The sequence below is a fragment of the Serinus canaria genome, chromosome 1A (genome assembly GCF_022539315.1).
Source record: "Serinus canaria isolate serCan28SL12 chromosome 1A, serCan2020, whole genome shotgun sequence".
Lineage (NCBI taxonomy): Eukaryota > Metazoa > Chordata > Aves > Passeriformes > Fringillidae > Serinus > Serinus canaria.
This window is the reverse complement of record NC_066314.1, coordinates 40,132,098-40,155,264: the sequence shown is the minus strand read 5'-3', so window position 1 is coordinate 40,155,264 and position 23,167 is coordinate 40,132,098. Positions and strand designations below refer to the sequence as shown.

The window sequence follows — 23,167 nt, the reverse complement described above, 5'->3', positions numbered from 1 at the left end:
AATCCACATGCAAACCTGTAAGAACCTGAACTTTGATATCCAGAAAAATGTCATCCTACATCAATCAAATCTGTTTGCTGAGTGTGCTGTGAGACAGGACAACTCACATTCTGTTTAAAAAATGGATGCTATTATGTGCTTTAAATTAAGACTCTCTCTGGGTAATCCGTTAAGTGAACTAAAGGAGAAGGGCAAAGAATCTATGAACTACTTCAGCTGAAGTGCCCTAAATTTTACATGGAGTCAGTTTTCTTTCTTTCCTCCAAGATATATGGATCTTGTGTCCTCAGCCAAGGAAACAGCTTGGCATGTGGAAGCTGGAGATTCAAATCTCATCAGGACAAGGGGTACTTGAAACCCAAGTTCCCCTGTGGCAGGACAAGTGTTGCTAACAAGCCAGCACACAAAAGGAAGGAGGATGGTTACACAATGTCTGCATTCAGGGTGAACTCAAGTTCTGTGCCTGGAAAACACCAATCCTGGTTGTTGTAAATGACATTTATCCCACTCTTCATGGATTCATATGCAAAAGGATGCTAAAGAACCTGATTCAACACAGGAATTTTTTACCAAATCTATTTGTTGATGATGGGAAGATAAAAGGTTGAACTTTAATAAGTCATGCTTCTTGATAAATCTATGGAGAAGCTTGCACTGTATTGAATCTTTCAAATCTGGTGTTTAGAAGGTGATTTAAATCACTTCAAACCTTGCTCCACAGGGAGTACAATACAAATAAAAGACTAAGAAACCTAAGACCTACAATGTGAAAGAAGGGCTTGGAAATTCTTCAGCATACTAAAAGTTTTCCTCCCTTAATAAAATAATCTGTGACAAGAGTTAATTTTCTCAATATGTATTCTGGAATTGGTGTTCTAAATAAAGGAATTAAGTAGTTGAACTTGGGTATACAATTATTGCCTATGCTATTATTTTATTACATTTTTCTTCTCTGTCAGTATTGTGGCATAAATTACTGGTCAGAAATCTATAATATGAGGGCAAATGTGTGTAAGTATATGTACGAATGCACAAAAATCTAAAAAAAAAAAATTAATTGAGAATGAAAATTATCTACCCTGTGAGGATTTATAATTTTGACTGTCTTCTATACAGTTATATAATGTGTGTATTGCACATTTATAAATTACTTTGAAATCCAAAATCTAAAATCCAAATTTTTAATCTCATTTTTTACATGTTACAACAACAAAAATGCCTTATTTCTGACACAGTCTATATAATACACACAGAACAGAAAGTAAGAATAACACGAGTTGTTCCTGCTATAAAGGCAAAAAAGCAGAGTATTTGGAAACAGACAGAATAACCACAATAATTAAAAAATTACAACCCCCACTGCCCTTCACCCCCAAAATCCACTTGTATACTAAAATTACTAAAATGTAAGAGAAATGATAGGACTTTTTTTTTTCCTACAGAGAACTTTAAATATTTGTCAGAAGTGCACTTTGTCAGGAGTCCCTAAATATTGCCATCCATGACACAGCAATCACAACAGGCCCCAAATTGTTCTGGAAAAATAATGGTATTTAGAGTGGTCTTTAGCATGTTTACAGGTATTCTGTGACTATATTTATTAATGGTGGAAATACATATGTGACTTCCAGACAGTTGGCAACATTGTGTGGCAGAAATTGGTACAGAGTTCTTACTGAAACTTAGAGCATTCCCAGGTGTTTATCTACAGCTCAGGGCTGGAATTTTCAGATAATGGGGTACATACACTTCTACCTTAAAAACATTTTCTTTTGATATAGTAGGTACTTTTAGAAGATATTCTTTCATCTGAGAGACTTCTGACTATATCGACTTCCAACTCTAGGACCAGAATGAACGAAATGAAAATATTTATAGTAGTGTCTGAGTTCACAGCTGAATAAAATATGAAATAGGACTGTATCACAAGAATACTACCTCAAGTTATGACCTACATAATTTTTTATGCTTAAAAAGGTTTTATCATATACTTTATCAATCACCAATCAATAAGGAGTTTTGAACATGGGAGTGCTGATCAATGTACAAAATGTCTTTCAAAAATTATAAAAGCAGCTACTGAAAAAAAATTAAAAAGAGCATTTTTTTTTCCTAAAACTTTGGCCCTTTTTTCTCTTTTTTCCAGGTATTTTGCATTTTTTCAAACTAAAAACAAGGCTTACTATATTACTATTTGATCTACAAACCTCCTTTTCTTCTCTAATGTCTTCCCCAACAAGTTAATGCTATTTCAGCAGTTATCACATTTCAGACTGTGTTCTCTCTTTGATGTCTTATTATTAGATTATGCAAAAGCTGAATCTTTTAGATGAGATTCCTACATCACTGAAAAAGTACAAATTTCAGCTTCTGAATTCAAGGAAAATAGGATTTCATACTTGTACCTTCCCCTCATTTTCTGTTTTGCTACTTGTTCCTTCCTCTGCAGAATACACCACTATTATTTATCTGTCCTAGCTTACTGTTTAAATTCAACATTTTCTTTTTCCCACATTGAGGCAAATCTAAGTCTTATTTCATCCTCAATGGCCTACTTTTAAAACATTAAAGTTATTTCTCTCTATTCATATTCCAGCAATATCAAAGAATTTCTTCCAGGATCTCCTGATTAACTTCTTCTATTGCAACCCTCTGATCATAAAAATAATTGCAAACTACCACTCTATATTAAAATCCTCAAGTCTTTTCCTCTTCTTGTAACATGGTACATTTCCACTTGAATTGCTTCATAAGGCTCATTTTCCTAGTACTGACAGCAAGACATTAAACACTGTTCCTTCCAATTTGACCAACCCTTGCAACTTTTTTGGGTTGTTATCACTTCCTGTACTCCTCCATTTACATTAAATACAATTTCTTACTTATCTTTTATAATTTTCTTCATAACAAACATCAGTTTCACATTGTGATATTTCCTAAGGCCTATGACACTTTTCTGCACTGATGTATAAAACTAAAAAACTATTTCACCTGGTCTGTACAGGAAGCTGCCTTACAAGCAACTGTTCATTTCAAATTTTTTTGCTAATTTATGACTGGTTGAATATGGAATTGCTTTATATTTGAAAAATTGAGCTGGTTCTTAAAAAACCCCCAAAATATCCCTGCCAAAACCAAAACCAAAAATGAAGAAACTGCAGAAGTGATATGCCAGCCACATGCAGAGAAAGAGAAGAGTTGCTGATGTAAACTACCTGCAATCAGCATGCTTCAGGATGCACTCAGGCATTTACAAACTCAAAAAGAACATGAAAGACTTTACAGAGCTATACCATAATTGCACATTATTCTTTTGTGTAGTCCCCCATGAGCACAGTGTTAGGTAGCCTATACAGTACCCACTTCAGCCACGCTGCACAGGCAAATTTCATCAACAGCACTGCTGAGAAGTGAATCTGGAGCACAGCCAGGAGTTACCAAGAGTTCTTTGGATAGTCAAGGCTCTTGAAGAACCAAAGAAATCAAGAGGGGTAAAAAAATCTGGAAATAGCATGTTCAGCATTTCAATGCTTAGTTATCCATCAGTAAATGGAAGGTATAAATAAGATGGAGGTGGATTGAGCCCATTTTGTTTATCCTTAGTGCCTATACTCTCACATAGTTTCTTGTCTGAAATTTCAAATCTGCCTAGTAAACACCCTATGTCTAGTTTTTCTCATTAACTTTGGGAATTAATAAACCCCCAAATGATGGATGTTCTACTGAATAGAGGATTTTTTACTGTTGAGGAGAAAAAGAAGAGATCCATAACATAAAATGCCCTTTTTTACAAAATATTTTGATAGATTTTATTTCTATCCATTCCCACTTCTTAAAATTAAATGACAGAAGCAATCAAGAACTTCAGCACAAGTGTTTAGTTGCTCAGTGATGAAATGGTATTTCCAAGCAAGAAGAGATATCACTTTATATGTAGTCCAAACCAGAGGAATATCTTTCTCTAAATTTAATAAACCAAGTAAAATTATTTAAGACATAAGAGCTTTCAAAGGAATTCTCAAACTAACAAGTACAAAGGAACATTTTGTAAGAATGCAGGAGGTCTAACTACTACGTTGTTCACTATAAAGAGGGCAAAACCTACACAATACAATCAATTTTATTGAGTGTGACAACCATTAGGGTAGGTTTTGTTTGTAGTGAAGATATCAAAAGTACAAGAAAGCAACTGAAAAATTCAAACCCAAAAAAATTTTTGTTTAAAATAAAAACTGGAGGCTTCTATGTGTCAAGAAGATACATATGCCAAGTATTAAAAGGAACAAAAAAACTGTCAGTACTCTGGAGCAGCAGGAATTTAGTCAGTAATGCTGACTTATACCACATTAATAACTGTCTCATACAGTCTATGAATAATTAAAACATGTAATTTCAAGTCATAGCTTCAGAATTTTCATTTTAAACAAGTCTTTATTATTTTTACTCTTGAGAATACACATTTTTCCTAGAAAGCTTTCTGAATAATAGAACTTGTTTTAAGAACTCATGCTCATCAACACACATGATGTGCTGAAGTACCATGCATGACTGGTGCTTACTGCAGAGTAACACTGCAAGTGAAATAATGAAATTATTGTGCTAATGTCAATATGTAGTTTAGTTATGAATGCCTCTGAAGTGATTATCCATTCTATCTCTATCATATACTTAATATATATGATGATGGATCAAAATACTATATATTTTTCAATTTAAAAGGGTTTTGTTTTGTTTGAGCAGAATTATTTCTAGCTCAGTTTCTGATGCTGACTTGAAATACCTATTGGTATTCGATGAACATAGTGTGACAAGAATTCACAGCTCTGTCAGTGCAGTAAAGTGTAACAGCAGAACTATTCTCCATTGTCAAATACACACACAAAGTCTAAACTGAATGCAAGGCTGCTGTTTAGTTTACTTCACAGCAAAACCAAGAGGTAACATTGAAGATCAGGCCTATCATTATGCCAAACATTGTAAACAAGACTTGATTTAATGTTCATTGAATTAAATGGAAAAAAAGTCTCAGACTCAGTCTATTCTTTTTCTTAAGACTCTACGTCTAAAATTAGGTAATCCCCAATTGTGTGTAATTCATATATATTTATATCCAGCTTAAAAACAACCATGAACATTAAACTTCTGAGTGTCTATAAATAAATATAGACAGAAAAGTACTAATTGTTCTTATTGAGTTATATTTAATTGGTTGATACATCATGGAAGACAATAAACAATATGAAATTCCAGCATCTTGTAGGTTGATCAAAAAACCCAAAAAAACCTTCCATTTGTAAAGAAGGTCAGGCAAAAAAAGCAAAAGAAAACCACAACTTGCCTATGAGTTGCCCCAGGTTAATTCTCAATACATATGTCTCAAAGAGCTTAGTATTTGTATAGATTTCTTCATTAATTAAATGCAAACACATGAAAACAAACAAGAATCAAAACATTGTATATAATTATAGAGTAATCAGCACATATCCCCAGGTATGGAACCGACCTTTTATTGATTTTGAATCAGTTATAGTTACAATGGCAGAGGTTTTCTCTATCCAGGCAGAGAAGGTTTGAATGATTTACCTACTGAATGAACAAATCAGTTGAAAAAGGAATTAATTAGATCTGACTCCTTCTGTTCTTTTACAGAAATTTGTTTAGAACTTTATTCAAATTCTTTTTTAGTGGGAAGATGAACACAAACCCCCCAGGTTTATTTGTGAATATAATTTAACTGTCCCTAATCTTGAGTTTAAACAGTTTATGCTTATTGTAGGTGTGTTTAAATTAGTTTCTTTTTACTAAACTTTTCATCTAAACTTGCTACCAAACTGTCCTACTCACTGTCTTTACACATGTATTTCTATATACATATATATAAAATTGTTTGAAAAGGAGGGAACAACCTAAATATCATGATGATTCCAAATAGGTGAAGCTGACTCATATGCATTCTGTTTATATTTGCAATAGCTTTTAAAACAGCCATAACTAATTAATTTAAAAGTGTAATTTGTTTTACCAGTTGTCTACCAACAGGTTAAAATAGTTGTCCTCTTGTAACTTTGCTTGTTTGCAGCTGATGATCTAATCTCCTGCCAAGAGCACAGGAATTTACAGAGCATTAAGCTCTGATCCAGAGAGGAGTGAAATCCCATAAATTTCAATTAGGTAGGGAAACTCTCACTTAAGATTAAGGAAATTTAGAAGCTAATCTTACACTATTTACTCCAGAAGAAGGAAAGGGATGATTATATTACGACTTTTAAAACCTTAGAGACTAAATTGAGTTATAAAAATTACATAATCTTACAATAGAATTTGTGTACCAATAAAAAAAACAACAACAACAAAAAAAAACCAAAACAAAATAAACCCCCCAAAAAAACCAAAAAGCCAACCAACCTGGCCAGACCAAGATTTTACTTGATTTTACTTCATTGTAAACAGTCACTGTCAGAAAGAAGGAATAGAATTTCATTGTCAAGTTTGAGTGGAAGAAGAAAAAACCCAGTTTCTTGTTTTATAAGAAAGATCCTAATATAGTTTTCATAAAAAATAAACAATTTTAATAAAAATTAATCTGTTTGAAAAGGTTAACAGAATTCTTTAAAGCACTTGAAGAAATAAAGAAGTATTACATGGTAATATTTACAGAAAAAAATTAATGTAACTACAAAAGTAAGCTCAAAGCATTATTTTGTTCAGCAAGATTTTTCTGCTCTTCTGAAATGATAATTTTTTTAGAAGCACTAAGTTATGGTACTGATACAGAGGCTAGAAAAATGGGTACATATCTGCAATGAGAATACAGAAAATGCATGTAAGTAAATACAGAAACTTGTCTGTAACTTGTACCACAGTTCTTGAAACTTTCTTTCAATCTTTAAACTTCTCCATATTCTGGTTCAGTGAATGCACCAAGCAGCACTAAAACTGGAGAAATATCTGAATAGCATCAGCACCCTCAAGGCATCCAGGTCCCAGAACAGACTCTTCCTCAGCATTCTGGCTAGAAGAGGAGGAAAACAGGAGAAAAGAATGCAATGATATAGCAAAATCACCACTAAACCCAAGATAACTTATTTTCAATGGTATTTAAAATGTCTTAATTCTACTCACCTTCTCCTGGATTCCAAACAGATTCTTCAGCTTTCACCTGACTGCTCCTGGGTCACTACACCTTACAGTGCTCTGGGTGCTTATCAGTACTGCCTTGTTGTGTGACTGTACTAATGATACAATGAGAAAAAGGGATTTGCCCCTAATATTTCTATATTGAACAAACATATTGAATGGGAAGTCATAAAAACATACAACACTCTCATATGGGAAATAAAAATTAGAAGAAAGAAATTAATATGATGCATGGCTAACACACATGCTTACTAATTCAGTGAAAGAGTAGCAACTATCTGTACAAAGGTATAAAACCCAAAAATCCCAAGCAGCCATACACGTGAAAGAAACAACTTCTAAAATTTATTACAAGAAAGACTTTCTAAACCTTTGCATTTGCAATAAGCGAAAGACATTTGAAAGGGAACCTTGAATACAGTGCACACAACTCACACAGTATGATGACAGCCTAGGCAGTGTTTTAGCATATGCAGACCAGACTACAAGTAGAGTCTGACAAAACCTAAGAAGGCAGACCTGGCTAAGAGTCAGGAGTCACGCTTATTAAATGGAACTCTCAGGGGTATCATGCAATCAGAGGTCACAATCGAGGCAACAGAAGCAATGTCACGATATCAGAGAAAGGGCCAATTCAGACCTGCTCCCCGACAGGCAGCGGGGTCACGGCTCGCGGCAAATAACTGTATTAAAAGGGAATATTCTCTGCACACTTTTAGAACTGTCATCTGAACAAACAAAGCCAGGTCATTGGTAGGTTAAATCAGAACTTTCTGGCTCACTGGCACATAGCTTCCTTTCTTTTTACATTCACTGCTTATTTCTCAATTACAAAATACACATCAGGTACTAAAGCAAATACTCAGTAAATTTAACTCACAAATACACAGCAGAGTTTAAATTCCTCATTTTAAAAGTTGCATTCTATCTTTCACGAGAGATTTCACTGGTCTCTTCATAAAGTGAAAACTGCTGAGCTTGCTTCTTATCAGAAAATAAAAAACATGCATGTGTTTTAGAGAAATGTCTTTCCACAGGGTCTTCATAAGCCTGATGCTCAATGTGCAACTAGAAACCGTTAAAAAATACAGTTATTCATAATGTACTTGTTTAATGATGAATATGAAAATGAAGTTTTTTTTGTCTGGGTACTTGGATTTCTTTATCTCATTGTCTGGACTGGGTTATCTACAACATTCTAAGAATGTGCTAATTTATGAAGTTACAACCATGTTGGATTGGGAACCTGACAATAAACCTGAAAAGAGAGAACAATTCCAGAATTTCATGTAAACAAAATTGCATTCAAAAATATTGACGCGAAATGCAGCTTTTCTTACCAATATGAGAAAAAATATATAACTGCAAAATTCAGTATTTCTACCTTTTTTACTCACAAGCCAGATAAAATATCTGCAGTGAATACCTCAAACTAGCACAAACCTATCGATTTCCAGAAATTGCTAACATGTTTTGATAAGAATTGAACTGCAAAGTTATGAAGTAGGAAAATTTACATTACAGAAATAACACACCATAAAAGTTACATAGGTATCACTGCATGATTGTACATTCTCATTAAAATACTTGAATTACTTGGAATTCCTTGTAAAATTAGGTAGGTCCACATCACGTTCAATTCTGGACTATATGAAATCTATAAAAGCTATAGAACTTTGCTCTAAGAGTTAGTATTGAACAGCATAAAAGTTTAAATTCCTCTATTTAAATTTTAGAATGTTGTTTTGATATTTTGCTTGAAAAATTTATCTGAGCAACAACATTATTAGTTATAAAAACAGAAAGATAATTCAATGTGTGTTTAACATTAAACTTGTGAAAATGGCCTCTTTGGAATACAGCAGATTTCTGACCTCCTTAATAATACTAATTCTACACAACCCCATAGTTCCCATTACAGAATAGGAAAAAAAGAAATTTCTTTCAAGCAAACTTTAATAAATTATATTTTCAAATTAATTAAAAGCTCTGGTGCGAAGGCTTTCCTTTACTTCACTCTGGAAGTGCTTAGAGTAATGTAATTATTAAAATCTATAGCTACAGGAAACATTCTTTTAATTGGGATTTAAAATGTGCCATAGATTCCAACTGAAGCAAGATTTGTACCTATAAAATATTTCTAAGGCTACATTAAATTCCTTATTCATGTCATCATACCAAATGGAAATTCTTTTGTAAGAGTAATATTTGTGCAATGTAACATTCATGACACTTTTACAGACAGAGTCTGTGGCCTATGTTTAAAACCATTTGCATAGTAATATGATTTTAGTGTTTGAAAAACTCATTTTGGAAAGCACTTTGAATATATCCGAATATGCACTTTTAATGACCTCTGCATTAGCAATTGTTTTTTGAAGTGTAAAAAAAAATGTATTGGGTACCGTCCAGTGAAAGCAAAGCAAATAAACAAACCACCCCAATATTGACTGCAGTCCCCAGGCATCCAAACACAACAGCAACAAATTCAATAATTACTTTTAACAGGACAGGCTAAATACAATTTTTGTAACACTTTATTTTAAAGGAAATTAACCAAACCTATTGTCCTTTACCCCCTCCAACCAAATCCATTTGGATTTAACTTGTTGCTAAAATTATCTGTCTTTTGCACTCTAAGACCTGGGTCATGACCTTACTTAGGGACAGGAAATAGTTATCAGGTCACTGAATGGTCAAATGAAAAAGGATTTGAAATGCTTCGGTACTCAGGGATCTATTAATCTAAAACGATTGCCTTATGCAGTACTAAAAGATCTGAATGTGGATCTGAATGTGGAATCAACTTGCACTGGCTGAGATGGAGATGTCACACTACAAACATTTTGGACTTAAGATATCAAGAAGAGGCAAAAAAAGAAAGGCAAAATTGAAGGAGATGCAAATAAAACTATCTGAACTACTATATCATCCTATTCAACAATGAGAAAAAGTAGTTCTCCATCTCTGATGACATTTTGGGTGAAATCTCTCTCCTACTGGTCATCACTGGGTAGTTATTAGCAAAAGAAGAATAAGATTTTTTTTTCTCATGTGCAGTTCCTTTTAGGTTGATAAAAACTAGTAAATTAATATGTTATGAAAGCACAGGTAACCACCTATACATTGTACAAAATCCTATTTTTGGAAGTTTATTGGAACAAACAAGCACACTCTCTAGTTTAGAGACCACATTCATATCTGATACTCTAATAAAATCCTTATGCTACCACAAATTATAACAATCTGCAAAATAGCAGAGTCAGGAACAAAGAGAAAGTACCCAGGCAGGTGAAATATGTGGTCAGAGACCTTGAATATACGAATACAGGAACTCTGAAGATTAGAACCACAATAAGAATTCATATTTCATACTAGATGGTATATATCTATGGCAAGTACCTCCTGTCCAGGAACTTCAGGCAAATAGAAGTGGTTTGGTTTTGTTTTTTTTTTGTTTTTTGGTAATTGAAAGTGAAAAGCAAGACTATTAATAAAAATTTCATATGTCTAGATCATTTATAAGTACTCAGACACTGAAGCGCACTGCACAAACCCACATAAATTATGTTTTATATATTTATTTTTAAACATAATTTCAGGATTGCTTCATTCCATGAATACTGAAAAAATCCTACACTATCATTGACAGACAGGAGGCTAGAAAATTAGGCACAGATTTTATTTTTCAGTTTTATTTTATAATAAGAAACTGGACCAGTAGAACTATGTAACTGAAGCTTGAGTGCGTGCACTGTAAGGCCCCTGCAGTCCTTTACAAGTTTTCAGCGTACCGCTGTTGTGAACTGGGTTTGCACTCTGCCAGCAGAGCAGCTCTGACCCATGGAGAGCACTCCTTCAGATCAACACTGCCTCAGGCTTTACTGCTTTCTCCAAGAAGTCTTACATTTCAGGCATCAAGTTGAATTTCTTCTGGAGATGATTAACCCAAACCCATGACAGATTTTTTCCAAGATATCCAACTCCTTATGTTTATTTTATCCTGGCTCTTTTTGGATGTACTGGACACAAGTAACCTACTCATTTTACATGTTGAAGGGCTGGTGGAGAGCCATTAATTCCTTAAAATGAGAAAATATTTCAATGCAAGAGTTCTGTTGTGTGAGCTCAAACTAAATAATAAGAAACAAAGCCATAGAATTATGATTTCAAAAGATACAACCTCTTCTGCACTGCAAGTTTCTGTAACACATTTTCATTACATTTCAGGACAGATCTTACATTCTCTGAAAATGCATTATTTTGTCATTTTTGTCAGTGCTGTATGGATTAGAAACTGCTTCCCTAATGTGGCATACAAATTTAGAGCCTGGGATATATGTAACAGTTACAGTTTACTTTAAACATGGCAATTCAAGTCATAGAATTGCAGCAAGCCCAGATTTCAAATGCGGTTATTAATCCTTTTGACACAACAGATCAATAAAAAATGACTTAGTTTAGAAATGGATGTTCACAAACACTGTGATTCCTGGGAATTTATGCCATTAATATTTCTTGATTAAAAAGAGCTGCTTTCTTTCTAAAAGATGAAAACAACTAACACAAATTTTCACTTAGAGTTCAATGTCTTTTTCATGCTCTTAAATAACAATCAACAGAACATTTAAACCCCATATAAAGATGAATAATAGTATTCCAGCCTCAGTACCTTCTCTTAGCTGTCATGTCCATGTGATTTGTCAAGCATCAGTGATTTGAATCAATACAAATTCTATTAAATGTCACGCATAGTTTTTAAAAAATGTATTCATATTTTATAATACAGAAAATCTAAGAAACTCTGTTGATCAAGTGTAACAATATTTTAATGAACTCACAGAATTAGCCAACCTTAAATTCCATCTTTCCAATGTCTCACATTTGCACTTCCAATTATCACTAGTAATAATAATCTATAAGAATGTTTTGCATAATTTTCGCTTGAGACTATAAGGAATTTCATAATTAGGAACTATTATAAAGCTGGAAAACAGATGACTAAGTGGATTCCTTGATATTTATCTTCAAATCATATGACACAATCACAAGCTCACTTTACTTCTTATTCTTGAAAAATAAATGTTATTTCAACTGACAATTTCTACGGAAATTAATAAATAAATATTGGCATAATTAAAAGTCACCCGAGAAAGCATAATCTATTCATTATCAAATTTGTGTTGGTGAAATCAGTCTTAACACTATGCCCATGACATTTTCCTTGGTCACCATGAGCATTAAATGACAGGAAATACAGTACTGCCAAATACAACTACAGGTTCCCAAACTACAGCAAACATATCTTGTCAACACAGCCTGGAGAATTTTTTATATAGTTAAACCTCCAGGCATAAATCACATTTTTGGGTGAAGCCACACTGCATTGCTTTCACTTTGAAGTGTATGGTATAGATGTGTCACTGATGGATATGGATGTGGATATGACTATAAATAAAAATAGTATATATTCCAGTAAATCACCTAACCTGCAAAATTAAATACAGCACAATCTATGAAATTAAATAGAACACAACCTGTGAAATAAAGCAAATCATATCCAAATAATACTTGGATAGTTTGAATGGATTTTCATCTGATCTCCTGCATTCTTCCAACTAGCTCTACAGATTGGAATTCAGCTTCCCATTCCACTGAACAAAAATTATTTGGATAACCCACCAAAACCATTGAGGAAACTGGATTAAAGAGGACCCAAAAAGACACACAGTGATTGCAAAGCTTGTAGCAAAAAAATGAGCTTGGCCTTAGGGCTCATTCTTCAGTTCTCAGCTGCTGTACTGGGACTAAGTATTCACACTGTTGGCTAGAAAAGTATCCTTCCTCTATGTAAATGAAATTACAGATTCTGTAATTACGGACCCACAGATGGCAGAGATGCTCTGTTACACGCTCAGCCAGGACTAATTGGAACTTCCCAAGACGAGTCAAGGATACATTTTTCTTTCAGTTCCTGATGTACTTTACCCAAAACAGTCAAGACTATTTTTCATTAAATTAACAACTGAATAGCCTCCAGACAAAAAGTGGACAAGTAGTCATAAAGCTTTCTAAAAAATATGCTTTGATGCAAAATAGGAAATTATGACAATTATCTGTGTGCCTTATAAAGTTTCCAAAATTTTGAGATCTTTGAAATGTCACCATCTACAAACCACAAAAATATCTCCAAGAGCATTTATTGAACCAGAATATGCATTAAAGAAGGCATATTTTGTTTGTCAGCTACCTGACACTAAATGAAACTCAACAACCATGACAGAAGCATAACCTTATCTCACCGAAGAGAGCAGTGTAATATACACAGTCCCAGGAAATGTCCAGCAAATCATCAGGAGTACATCAAGTCAGGCTTTCATCTGTCTTCAGGTTTTTGATCAGGGTATAATTTGTTATGAGAAACAGTAAATACATATTTATACTTGCATATTCTATGGCTCACTTTACAACACTTTATACCTACTCAAGTTAATGTCACCAAAAAGATTCAAATATAATTTTCTTTAACTAATAGTTTTAATGTATCTACAATACAATGACCACATGCATTAAATTAATTTTAAAGAAAGGCAAACTGCATCTGACAAAAAGTGTTAGGATTACAAAATGCATGTTGATGCTAGTAATTACACCAGACATTAATTGTTCATAATTAACTTTCCTTTGAAAATATACAAATAAAAAGTTATAAGTGCTACATTTATTGAATTATTTTACCTACTTATACTCCTGATATGCGCTTATATATTTGTGGAGGACAGACACATGTACTGTATGTAGACACATACAGACACAGATATATTGACACATATATTGGCACATACAGTAATGCATTGAATTGCATTCCATGGTTTCTGCCTTCAAATGCTGCTTGTATTTTCACATAGTAAGCCCTTCTCTGTGAAATAGTATCTCCTCACACCACTGGCATGGTGTTTGTTACAAAGGGGTTTATTTCTGATTAAATTTTGTGTGCTGCTGTGATTCAAATGTGAAATAATGGTCCCTGATGGGTATTTGTCTGACATCAGTGAGCAAAGCATGATGACTCATCCAAAATTTAATAAAAATTTATGAATAAATTTTGAATATTTATGAATTAATAAATCCAATTTTGAAAATGTATTTTCCAACAACATGTATGTCAACTTAGAGACGGATGCATTATCCTATGGGATTAAAGTAATACACAAGTTTCAAAACTTGTTAACAGCATATTGCATATCAGCTCATCAAAACTTTTGTAGCAGGAAAATAAGAAGAAAAATTATGACAGAACAATAATCTCAGGAAAACAAAGTCATCAGATAGTAATATCATTTCTTGTCACGATTTTTATATCTCTTATGCTTTTATTAGTTTTTGTCTTTGTAGTCTTACACACAAAACCGCAATGAAGACAGAAGACATTCATCATTCATTTTAACTAGATTTCTTTTTAAATATTCATTACCATGATGTGTTCCAGTTTGAAAATCTAAAACTGTTCTAATTGTTTCACTTCCTAGGGCATCCCCTTTCAAATGTAGTGATTCTGTTATTTAACAGATAACACGTGTGTACTTGCTGTTTTGCTGTTGATGTTGACTTCTCCCCTCCATTTCCCAATTTAAAGAAATAAAGAAGGAATATATAGAATGTGCTTTGTTTTTTATTTAATTGTTTATGAAGAAGATGGCTTGGAGTTCAAATTTTCTACCCAAGGACTCACTACGAGTCTGTGAAAGTAAAAGGTCTTGAATGGAGAAAGTTTATTTCCACCACACAAAGGACAGGTCTGGGTTCTATCAAATAAAAATACAATGACCACAAGATTTATGGATACAGAGTGAAAACATTCCACCTTCTTGTTACAGAAAGAACTCCAATGACTGAACAGACCCAAAGAGAACTATTGCAGACAAAAGAGCAAGAAACGCTTAAAAGGTAAGAGGGGGAATGGGAAACAAGAGAGGACATCTCTGATAACACAACTCTGTGAAGTTATTATGCAGGTGCAAAGTGTTACTAATTCTAAATTTAGAAAGTCCTAGTTCTGTCTGATGATACCTCACATACATATAAATAAATGCTGCGTGTTGCACTCTCTAATTCACAACCTAGAATTTTCAGGATATAATGTCTGAAGTAGCAATGCCTCTGGTAGAAGGACAAATTTCTATTCTGGTCAAGCAGAAAAGTATTGCTTGTCTCCTTGAAGGCTCAGCAGACTGCATGTGAGCAGCCACAAGTGGTGAAAAAATGCTCCTGTTTATTAGCCTGCTAGAGGAATAAAATGGTCCTTGAAAGGAAAGACAATTAAGAGCACCACCACTATGCTTGACTTTTGATATCCAATCTGCCTCGGTACCTTCTCTCCATAAATTCAAAAAGTAACTTCAGTAATATTTAGAATGCCTACATCAGCTTTTCAAAACAAAGGGAAATGTTTTCAGGCAGGAGCAAATAAACTGGTGGCAGGAAAGCTAGCCTAAACCTACACTGATTTTAGGGTACTGAACTTGTATAGAGGCTAATCTCTGACATGGTTTTGAGAATTCCTACAATTGTTTCTATTGGACATTCACTTTTTCACAGGCAGCCTGCCTGTCCTGTTTCTTCAGCATATGATGCATTCTGATGTATAGAAGCATTTGCCACAGAAATATATATGAGATGCTGGGCAATGCTCAGTCAGGTGAGCACACACAGACTTTCTATAGTCAAGGTAAATTAATGCTTGGACCCAAGGCAAATAATAGTGCAAAAATATTTCCTCTTTAGTATTCACCAAGAATTGTTTCCAAAGCAATTTGAGCATGGACTCATGAATGTGAGGCAAATCTAGGCTTCCATACAGCTAAGTTAATTGACTGAATTGCAATTCATGTAGACTCAGATTTATTTCACACCTGTCTCAGACACGTTCTAATTTTTATCCTTATACAGTGAATGCTAATACAGTATAATTTGTAGTTTTACTTTGGGAAACTAGGAATAGATCAGATAGCATATGACTATGTCTTTGAAAAAGATAAAAAGATAGAGGTGAGAACTTTCTGAGTACACTATTGAGCTGCAAAAAGAAACAAAACAATATAAAAACATCTCTGGAGATGATTGTCTTCTTACAACAAGGGCATTTTAAATAGACTTGGCCTTATTTTAATTGTTTTAATTAAAACAGGAGTGTTTTAACATAAATTTCAACAGTAAAAGAGCTACATCAGTATTTAAATATTTATGAAAAATAAATTAGTATTTACATGCTGAATGTTCTTTCCTTGCCTTCTGTCAACTTGTGAATTTCTGGGGAATATTTATGAAAGTACTTTCCAAAAAAACATGTTAAGGATTTTTAGGAGTTAATGTCTAGCTTTCGAAAAGTTAGCAATTTAATGAAGAATTTGAAGTGATATTTCATTTATGAAGTTTTATTCTAGTGCTTTGTATTTTATATATCGCTGACATGCTTTGACATTTTTATGATGGAGATTTAATAATAAAACAAGAAATAAATAAGTTAGGCTCCCTCTCCCTATGAATTAAGCTCTAGGAGCACATCTTGCTCTCTGCAATGAATTGAAATTGAAATGTTTCGCTGCTGTGACTTGAGGAACAGAAAAGTTCCTTAAACTTTTGCCTTTTTCTATTTGCACATATTGTTTTATATTTTTAGTAAGCCAGTTTAAAAGACATTACGAAAACATATATGCTTATATGCATAAAATGAAATACTTTTTCATACCTTCAAAGTATTCAGCATTTATAGGCTGTGTCTTCCCTGGTGGTTTCACAGAGAGATGTTTATTTTCATTGTTTTTGAACAACGCCAGGCGCACAGCTGGGTCTAGATGACAAGAACAAGTTAAAATCAAAGGTCAGACCTGGCTCATTCATTCCTTCAAGCAGTTTTTCACCTTTTAGCCACTTAATAAATGAAAATACCTTTAAAAGTAGGTTTTATATTCACAAAGGATTACACTTTTTAAAATAAAGCCATATAAATACACATGCAACTGAGAATCAAAGTCATTGTTTTGCAATTTTAACACTGTTGATCTTTCAGCTCACTCATCTACAAATTAAAAATAAACTCTGAAGCATGTATTTGCAGAAAATATTTTTTAAAAATCTGGATTTTAAGCTTGAATTAAAGCAGATATTAACAGGGTCCATATCAAGCAGTGTTTCTAAAAGCTTTGGGTTAGAATTATTCAGCAGTCTAAATAAAGACAATTATACCTAAAAAATGTTAACAGGGGGTAGCTTATTTTTTGAGGCTACGCTTTTAGATAATAACCTAGTTTTCCTCCAGAAGTCTACATGCTGAATATGAAATCTTGATTCTTAACTGTTACTTTTAAAAGTTTGCAAAGAGGTAAAGATGAGCAGATAATTATTTATAGATCTATATAAGACATCTTCCTAGATGGCAAAAAAAAAAAAAAAAAAGAGTTTAATGAACAGAAGCTGCACTGATGTAAAAACCACACAAGTCAGGAGAAGTGATTTTTACGTTATTTACAATGGGAAGGAAGAATTTTTTGCTTGGCATGGGAGGAAAGTCAGAGTTTAAGGGAAAAAGTGTATTAGAAGGAATGTGGAAAATTGTGGGCACAATGCAAAACAAACTAGAGATAATACTAAAAAAAAATAGTGTCTGAAAAGAATGTAGAAACAAAAGCAGATACACAATGAGCAGCAAAGTATAAAGAGTTTTGTAGATATGCCGTGGAGCAAGGTAATATGATGAACAGAATGCCAAAGAAAAGATAAAAGAAATATATTTAAAAGAACACAGTAGCCCTAACAGATATATCCACTTTCAGAAATATATGAGAAACAATGAGGCAGAAGAAGCTTGCCTACAAAGATGACCAAAAACTGTCCAAAAAGCAAAGAAATTAGTAATGAGGAGAAAAAAACCAATAGAGCTTATCAAGAAAGTAGAAATGGAAAGGGAAGGATCTAAATTTTCTCAAAGAATGTGTGTGTAGCAAAATTGAGTATGTGAGACACTGCCAGAACAGACAGAGCAGGAAAACAGGTTGTGGAAAGACTCAAAGAGCATAATACATTAAAATTACTAGTTATGTCTGGTGCTTCATTTTGAGTCCCTTACATGATCTCATTAGTGTTTATTGAGAGAGTTTATAGAACTATGACAATACTGCAGCAAAGCAAATATCTTTCTTGTTTGTCAGTTTTCTTATTTCTGAATGGCCAGAATATCCTGTTAAGATGGTGGGTAACTTATGAATTTCAACAACAATTTGTAAGGTTGGTTTTGACTAGCCCTCTACAGCTGTAGCTGACACTTTAATTACAAACTAATGGTACATAAAGGGATCCTAAGAGCCCAGCTTTTCCCCAGAGAATGGGAAGATGTATTACAAGCCTAGAGAAGATCTCTAACGGGTGTGGCACTCTAAGAGATAATGCACTGGCACCCTAAGAGATAATGCATTGGCAAAACACGTTGAGATGCTACAGTGCTCTTGGTCAGCCCACACCAGAGCAGCATGGCTGGCAGAATGTTCTTAATGGTGCTAACCTCTCACAAAGCAGCAAACATGACTGGTGAAGAATGGTGGCATGGGGAGGGAATAAATTAGGTCATGCCTTCTTCACAAGGCAGAATCAGTGACACCTTACAATTTGTTATCTCAAACTGGCTAAGAGCCTCTCTCATGTGGTTGTAGGATGATTCTAGCTTTCAGATTAATCCAGAGGATGTCATATTTCGAGTAATTTTAACTCACTTTCACTAGCTAAATTCAATGAAACTATTCAAGAAGCAAAATAAATACTGATTAGCTCCATTAGTTTCAAAGGTGGATTATTAGAATGATTCTGATAATGGGATAAGTTCATTCACTAACTGTATTGCCAAGCTTGTAGATCCTTTCACTCTGTATAAATGGATAAAGTAGCCTTCCAACTAAAGAAAAATTTGTATCAGACTAGTGTTCCTCAGGGCAGCAAATTTTTGGGATAGTTAATCACAGTAAGACCTGTGATTAAAATACCTTGAAATTGTATTACATTATACTTTAATGTAATTATATTATACTTTAAAATTTTAGGTAATATAAGTTATAAAAAATATTTTAAGCATGAATTATTATTGTCTGCTGTATAGTTCTAAGATACATGGCCATTTACATCCTGCACAAAGATAAAAATCCACAAATACAATTTTTCATAATTGTAAGTTTTCCAACTTTTAGCATTCAGTGTTGGCAAAAAAAGATTTCTAACTTCTTCCAGCTTTATGCTAGTTACAAAAACCAGTGTCTTTCTTCAATAAAAGACCAAAGACAAAGTGACAAAATCATATAAAACCTCTTAAGACAAAATGCAATTGAAAATTTCCAAACTAATTTTTATTAATTAAGAATAATCCCTGAAACAATAAATTTTTTCCTATGTGGGTCTATTGACATTGCTCAAAAATGTTATAAAATATCATCTTTCCTTATCCAACCTTCCACCCAATTCTGTGAAAACACCAAGTCCAAAGTTAAACTATACTAAGATTTTTGGTGAAGTCACTCAGAGTCATTACTTCCAAGTTAGATTTCCCAAACATTTATTTGTGCACAAAGATATCAGCAGCAAAGTCTTCTGTGAACTGGGAAGAAGGGCATTAAATGGAAATTGTTCTTCTAAGAGATTTCCATCAGAAGATTTATCTTAGAATCTTTGCAAAATAACTTAAAGAATCTACATGGATTTAACACAGTGCCAGACTACTTGAATTTGTACCTACCTTGATCACCTCAACCATTGCCTACAGCTCTTCTGTTATTAAAAATGAGACCTTTTCTTTATCTAGTCCCAAATGTAAGCAATATTACATAGATTACTTCATAATACTAGAGCTTCTCATTCTCTGAGTGAGCTAGGGAAATGAACTGCATGCATGCTTTGATGATGAGCAATCAAATGTTTTAGATTTCAAACAGAGAACTGTGAAAGAGTCCAATAGTTCAAAATCATAAAATATCTTCCTGGATACTCATTTAAATGCAGCTTATCAGATGATGATCTGTGCTCTCAATCTAGAAACCAGGGAGGTAATTTAATGTACATTCCTTGGCTGCCCCCAAATAGCGAAGTTAAGCTGGACAAACACAAGATATGTTATAGAAATAATATGGAAAGAGTGGTTACAGACTGATCTGGCACCACATTCCTAAGCTCCTTGTTAATACATGAAACTGAAAAATTAAAATATTTGCCATTCATTTTTGTAATTAGGAAAACATAAAGATAAGGTGACAACTTTAAAGAGATTATAAGGCAAAGTTGCACACAGCAACAGATGCTTATCTATACTGTAAATTCATTTGGAACAAAGACCAGATTTTGTTCCATAATGGCATAGCAATTAGAACTCCAACTCATCCATGGCTGGAGCTCCAGAAGAAACTTCTATGCAGACTTCACAATCACAACAAAAGTAGCTTTTTTTCTTTTACTAAGAAAATGCAGATCAATGGTCACTCATGTAATGTGTAATAAGCAACAATAATATGCCACAAATTTTCATTGACTTTAAGATGGATTATCTGTTTTGGGGTTGTGTATTTGAGGAAGATGGGTCGAGTTTTTTACTGGTTTTTATTTAATCTTTTAACTAGTATTGAATTATTGTCTAAAATTCTAAACTTGAATGAAAAATATTTGCTGACCTCTATGAAATATCTTTATCATTATGCTCTGGTTCTAGTGATCAAGGTCCACTTCAGCTGCTTTTTTACCTTTTAATTTTTTTTTCCTATGTGGCATCAAGTATTACCATAGAATCCTAGAACCATTAAGGTTGGAAAAGACCTCCAAGATCATTAAGTACAACGTTTGACCAAACACCACCATGCCAACTAAAGCACCGCACTAAGCGCCATTACTATCCAGCAATTTCCTGAATGCTTCCAGGGATGGTGACTCCATCTCCCTGGGCAGCCTTTTCCAATGCTTAACTACACTTTCAGTGAAAAAAATTCTTCCTCATGTCCAACCTGAATCTCTCCTGGCACTGCTTGAGGCCATTTCCTCCTGTTCTGATGGTTGCCTTGGAGAAGAGACCAACCTCCACCTGGCTACAGCCTCCCTCTTCAGGCAGTTGTACGGAGCAATAAGATCTCCCCTAAGGTTCCTCTCCTCCATGCTAAACCTCTACAGCTCCCTCAGCCACTCCTCACAGGACCTGGGCTCCAGACCCTTCCGCAGCCTTGCTGCCCTTCTCTGGCCATTCTCCAGCATCTCAATGCCTTTCTTGCAGTGATGGACCCAGAACCAGACACAGGACTCAAGGTGTGGCCTCACCAGTGCCAAGTACAGGGACACATTCCCTGCCCAGGTCCTGCTGGCCGCACTGTTGGTGATCCAGGCCAGGATGCCATTGGCCTTCTCGGCCACCTGGGCACACACTGGCTCATGTTCAGCCACTGTCACCAGCATTGCCAGGTCCTTTTCCTTTGGGCTGCTCTCCAGTCACTGTTTCCTAAACCTGCAGCACTGCCTGTAGTTGTGGTGATCCAAGTGCAGGACCCAGCACTTCAGCACGCTCGTAGAACCTCATCCAGCTGGCCTTGGCCCATCAATCCAGCACGTCCAGATCCCTCTGCAGAGCCTTTCTGCCCTCCAGCAGATCAGCTTAGTGTCATCTGCAAATTTACTGAGGCTGCCTTTGATTCTGCACCCCCACCCCCAGCCATGATCATCAGTTTGGAGATTGAAGAAGTCCAGTCCCAACACTGAGCTCTGGGGAACCCCACCAGGGACCAGCTGCCAACTGGATGAAGCACCTTTCACTACTGCTCTGTGGGCATGACATCATCCAGACAGTTTTTAACCCAGCAAAGAGTGCACCTGTCCAAGCCAGCTTCTCCAGGAGAACGCTGTGGGAGAAAGTATCAAAGGCGTCATGAAGTCCAGGTAGACAACATCCACAACCTTTTCCTCATCCAGCACGTGAGTCACCTGGTCATAAAAATGAGATAAGGCTGGCCAAAGCAGGACCTGTTTTTTTAAACCCATGCTGGCTGGGCCTGATCCACTGATAAAAGAATTTTTCTTGGAGAGGAAAAAGGTTAAGCAAGAAGTGTAGGAAAGACAAGCTTTCAGCCATCTTAGAAGAAAAAGAAGTTAACTGAGAGGTTCATATAAAATCCACAGGATGAGGGAAATTCCAAGTAAAGCAAGAAATTTGGTACTATTGTGCCAAGACATCTTTAGGAAGCTAAGACTGTTACGAGTCACAGCCACTTAAGCACTGTGAGGTGCAATAACGTCTGCTGTATTTAGATTTTGAACTAGAATTTCTATAGAATATTATGCACCCAGGTTAACAGGAATATTTCTGACATGATGCCAATTTTACTTGGCTTCAAGTTTTCTGGTTTCTTGCTCACACTTTTTGTATTATCTTAACACACAGTAAAAACAGTAGAAGCAGACAAAGCATACATTTTTTATCAGTAAAATGCAGGCTACAACTTTCTTTAACTGCAGAAACAAGGATACATGCAGTGGATTAGGGCATACAGGCCTTAAGGCCATTAGCTGGAGGGACTGGTCTGCTGCAAGAAAAGCCTTGTCTGAGTCACTCCCTATTATAAGGCTGTGCTACTTTAAACTCTCTCCCTTGCAATACAATACAAATTCAGTGCACTTGCTAGTATTTTCCATACTTTTTTCTTTACTGAGAAGATATGTGGCCAGACACATGAGGTAAGACACTTCTCAGTTACTTCTACATACCTAGAGTTCAACTTTGTACTTCAGCAATTCAGTCTAGCTTTTGCACCTAGGCAATGGAGAACTATAAGTACTTTTACAGTAAGACTCTAGTGGCCTGTTTTTGAATTATGTTTTAAGAAGAAATTTCTTTCCATAAAACAATGCAGATGACTAACTCAGATGTGGACTTCTATAATTATCAAATGGATACCATTACTGTTGTACTAGTAGAAGACAAATGTTTTATTTGGAAAATAAGAAGGAATAAATTTCCACACCT

The 23,167-nt window shown here is 34.6% G+C and overlaps 1 protein-coding gene across 1 annotated transcript in view; it reads right to left on the bottom strand.

The window, feature by feature from the left end:
* LRRIQ1 (leucine rich repeats and IQ motif containing 1) overlaps nt 1-23,167 on the bottom strand; it is a 101,267-nt gene that overhangs the window by 21,935 nt on the left and 56,165 nt on the right. Inside the window, exons 22-23 of the mRNA XM_050970114.1 lie at nt 16,876-16,987; nt 8,972-8,984 (exon numbers count right to left, since the gene is read on the bottom strand). Coding sequence (XP_050826071.1) covers nt 8,972-8,984; nt 16,876-16,987 — 125 coding nt within the window. The remainder of the gene's footprint in view (nt 1-8,971; nt 8,985-16,875; nt 16,988-23,167) is intronic.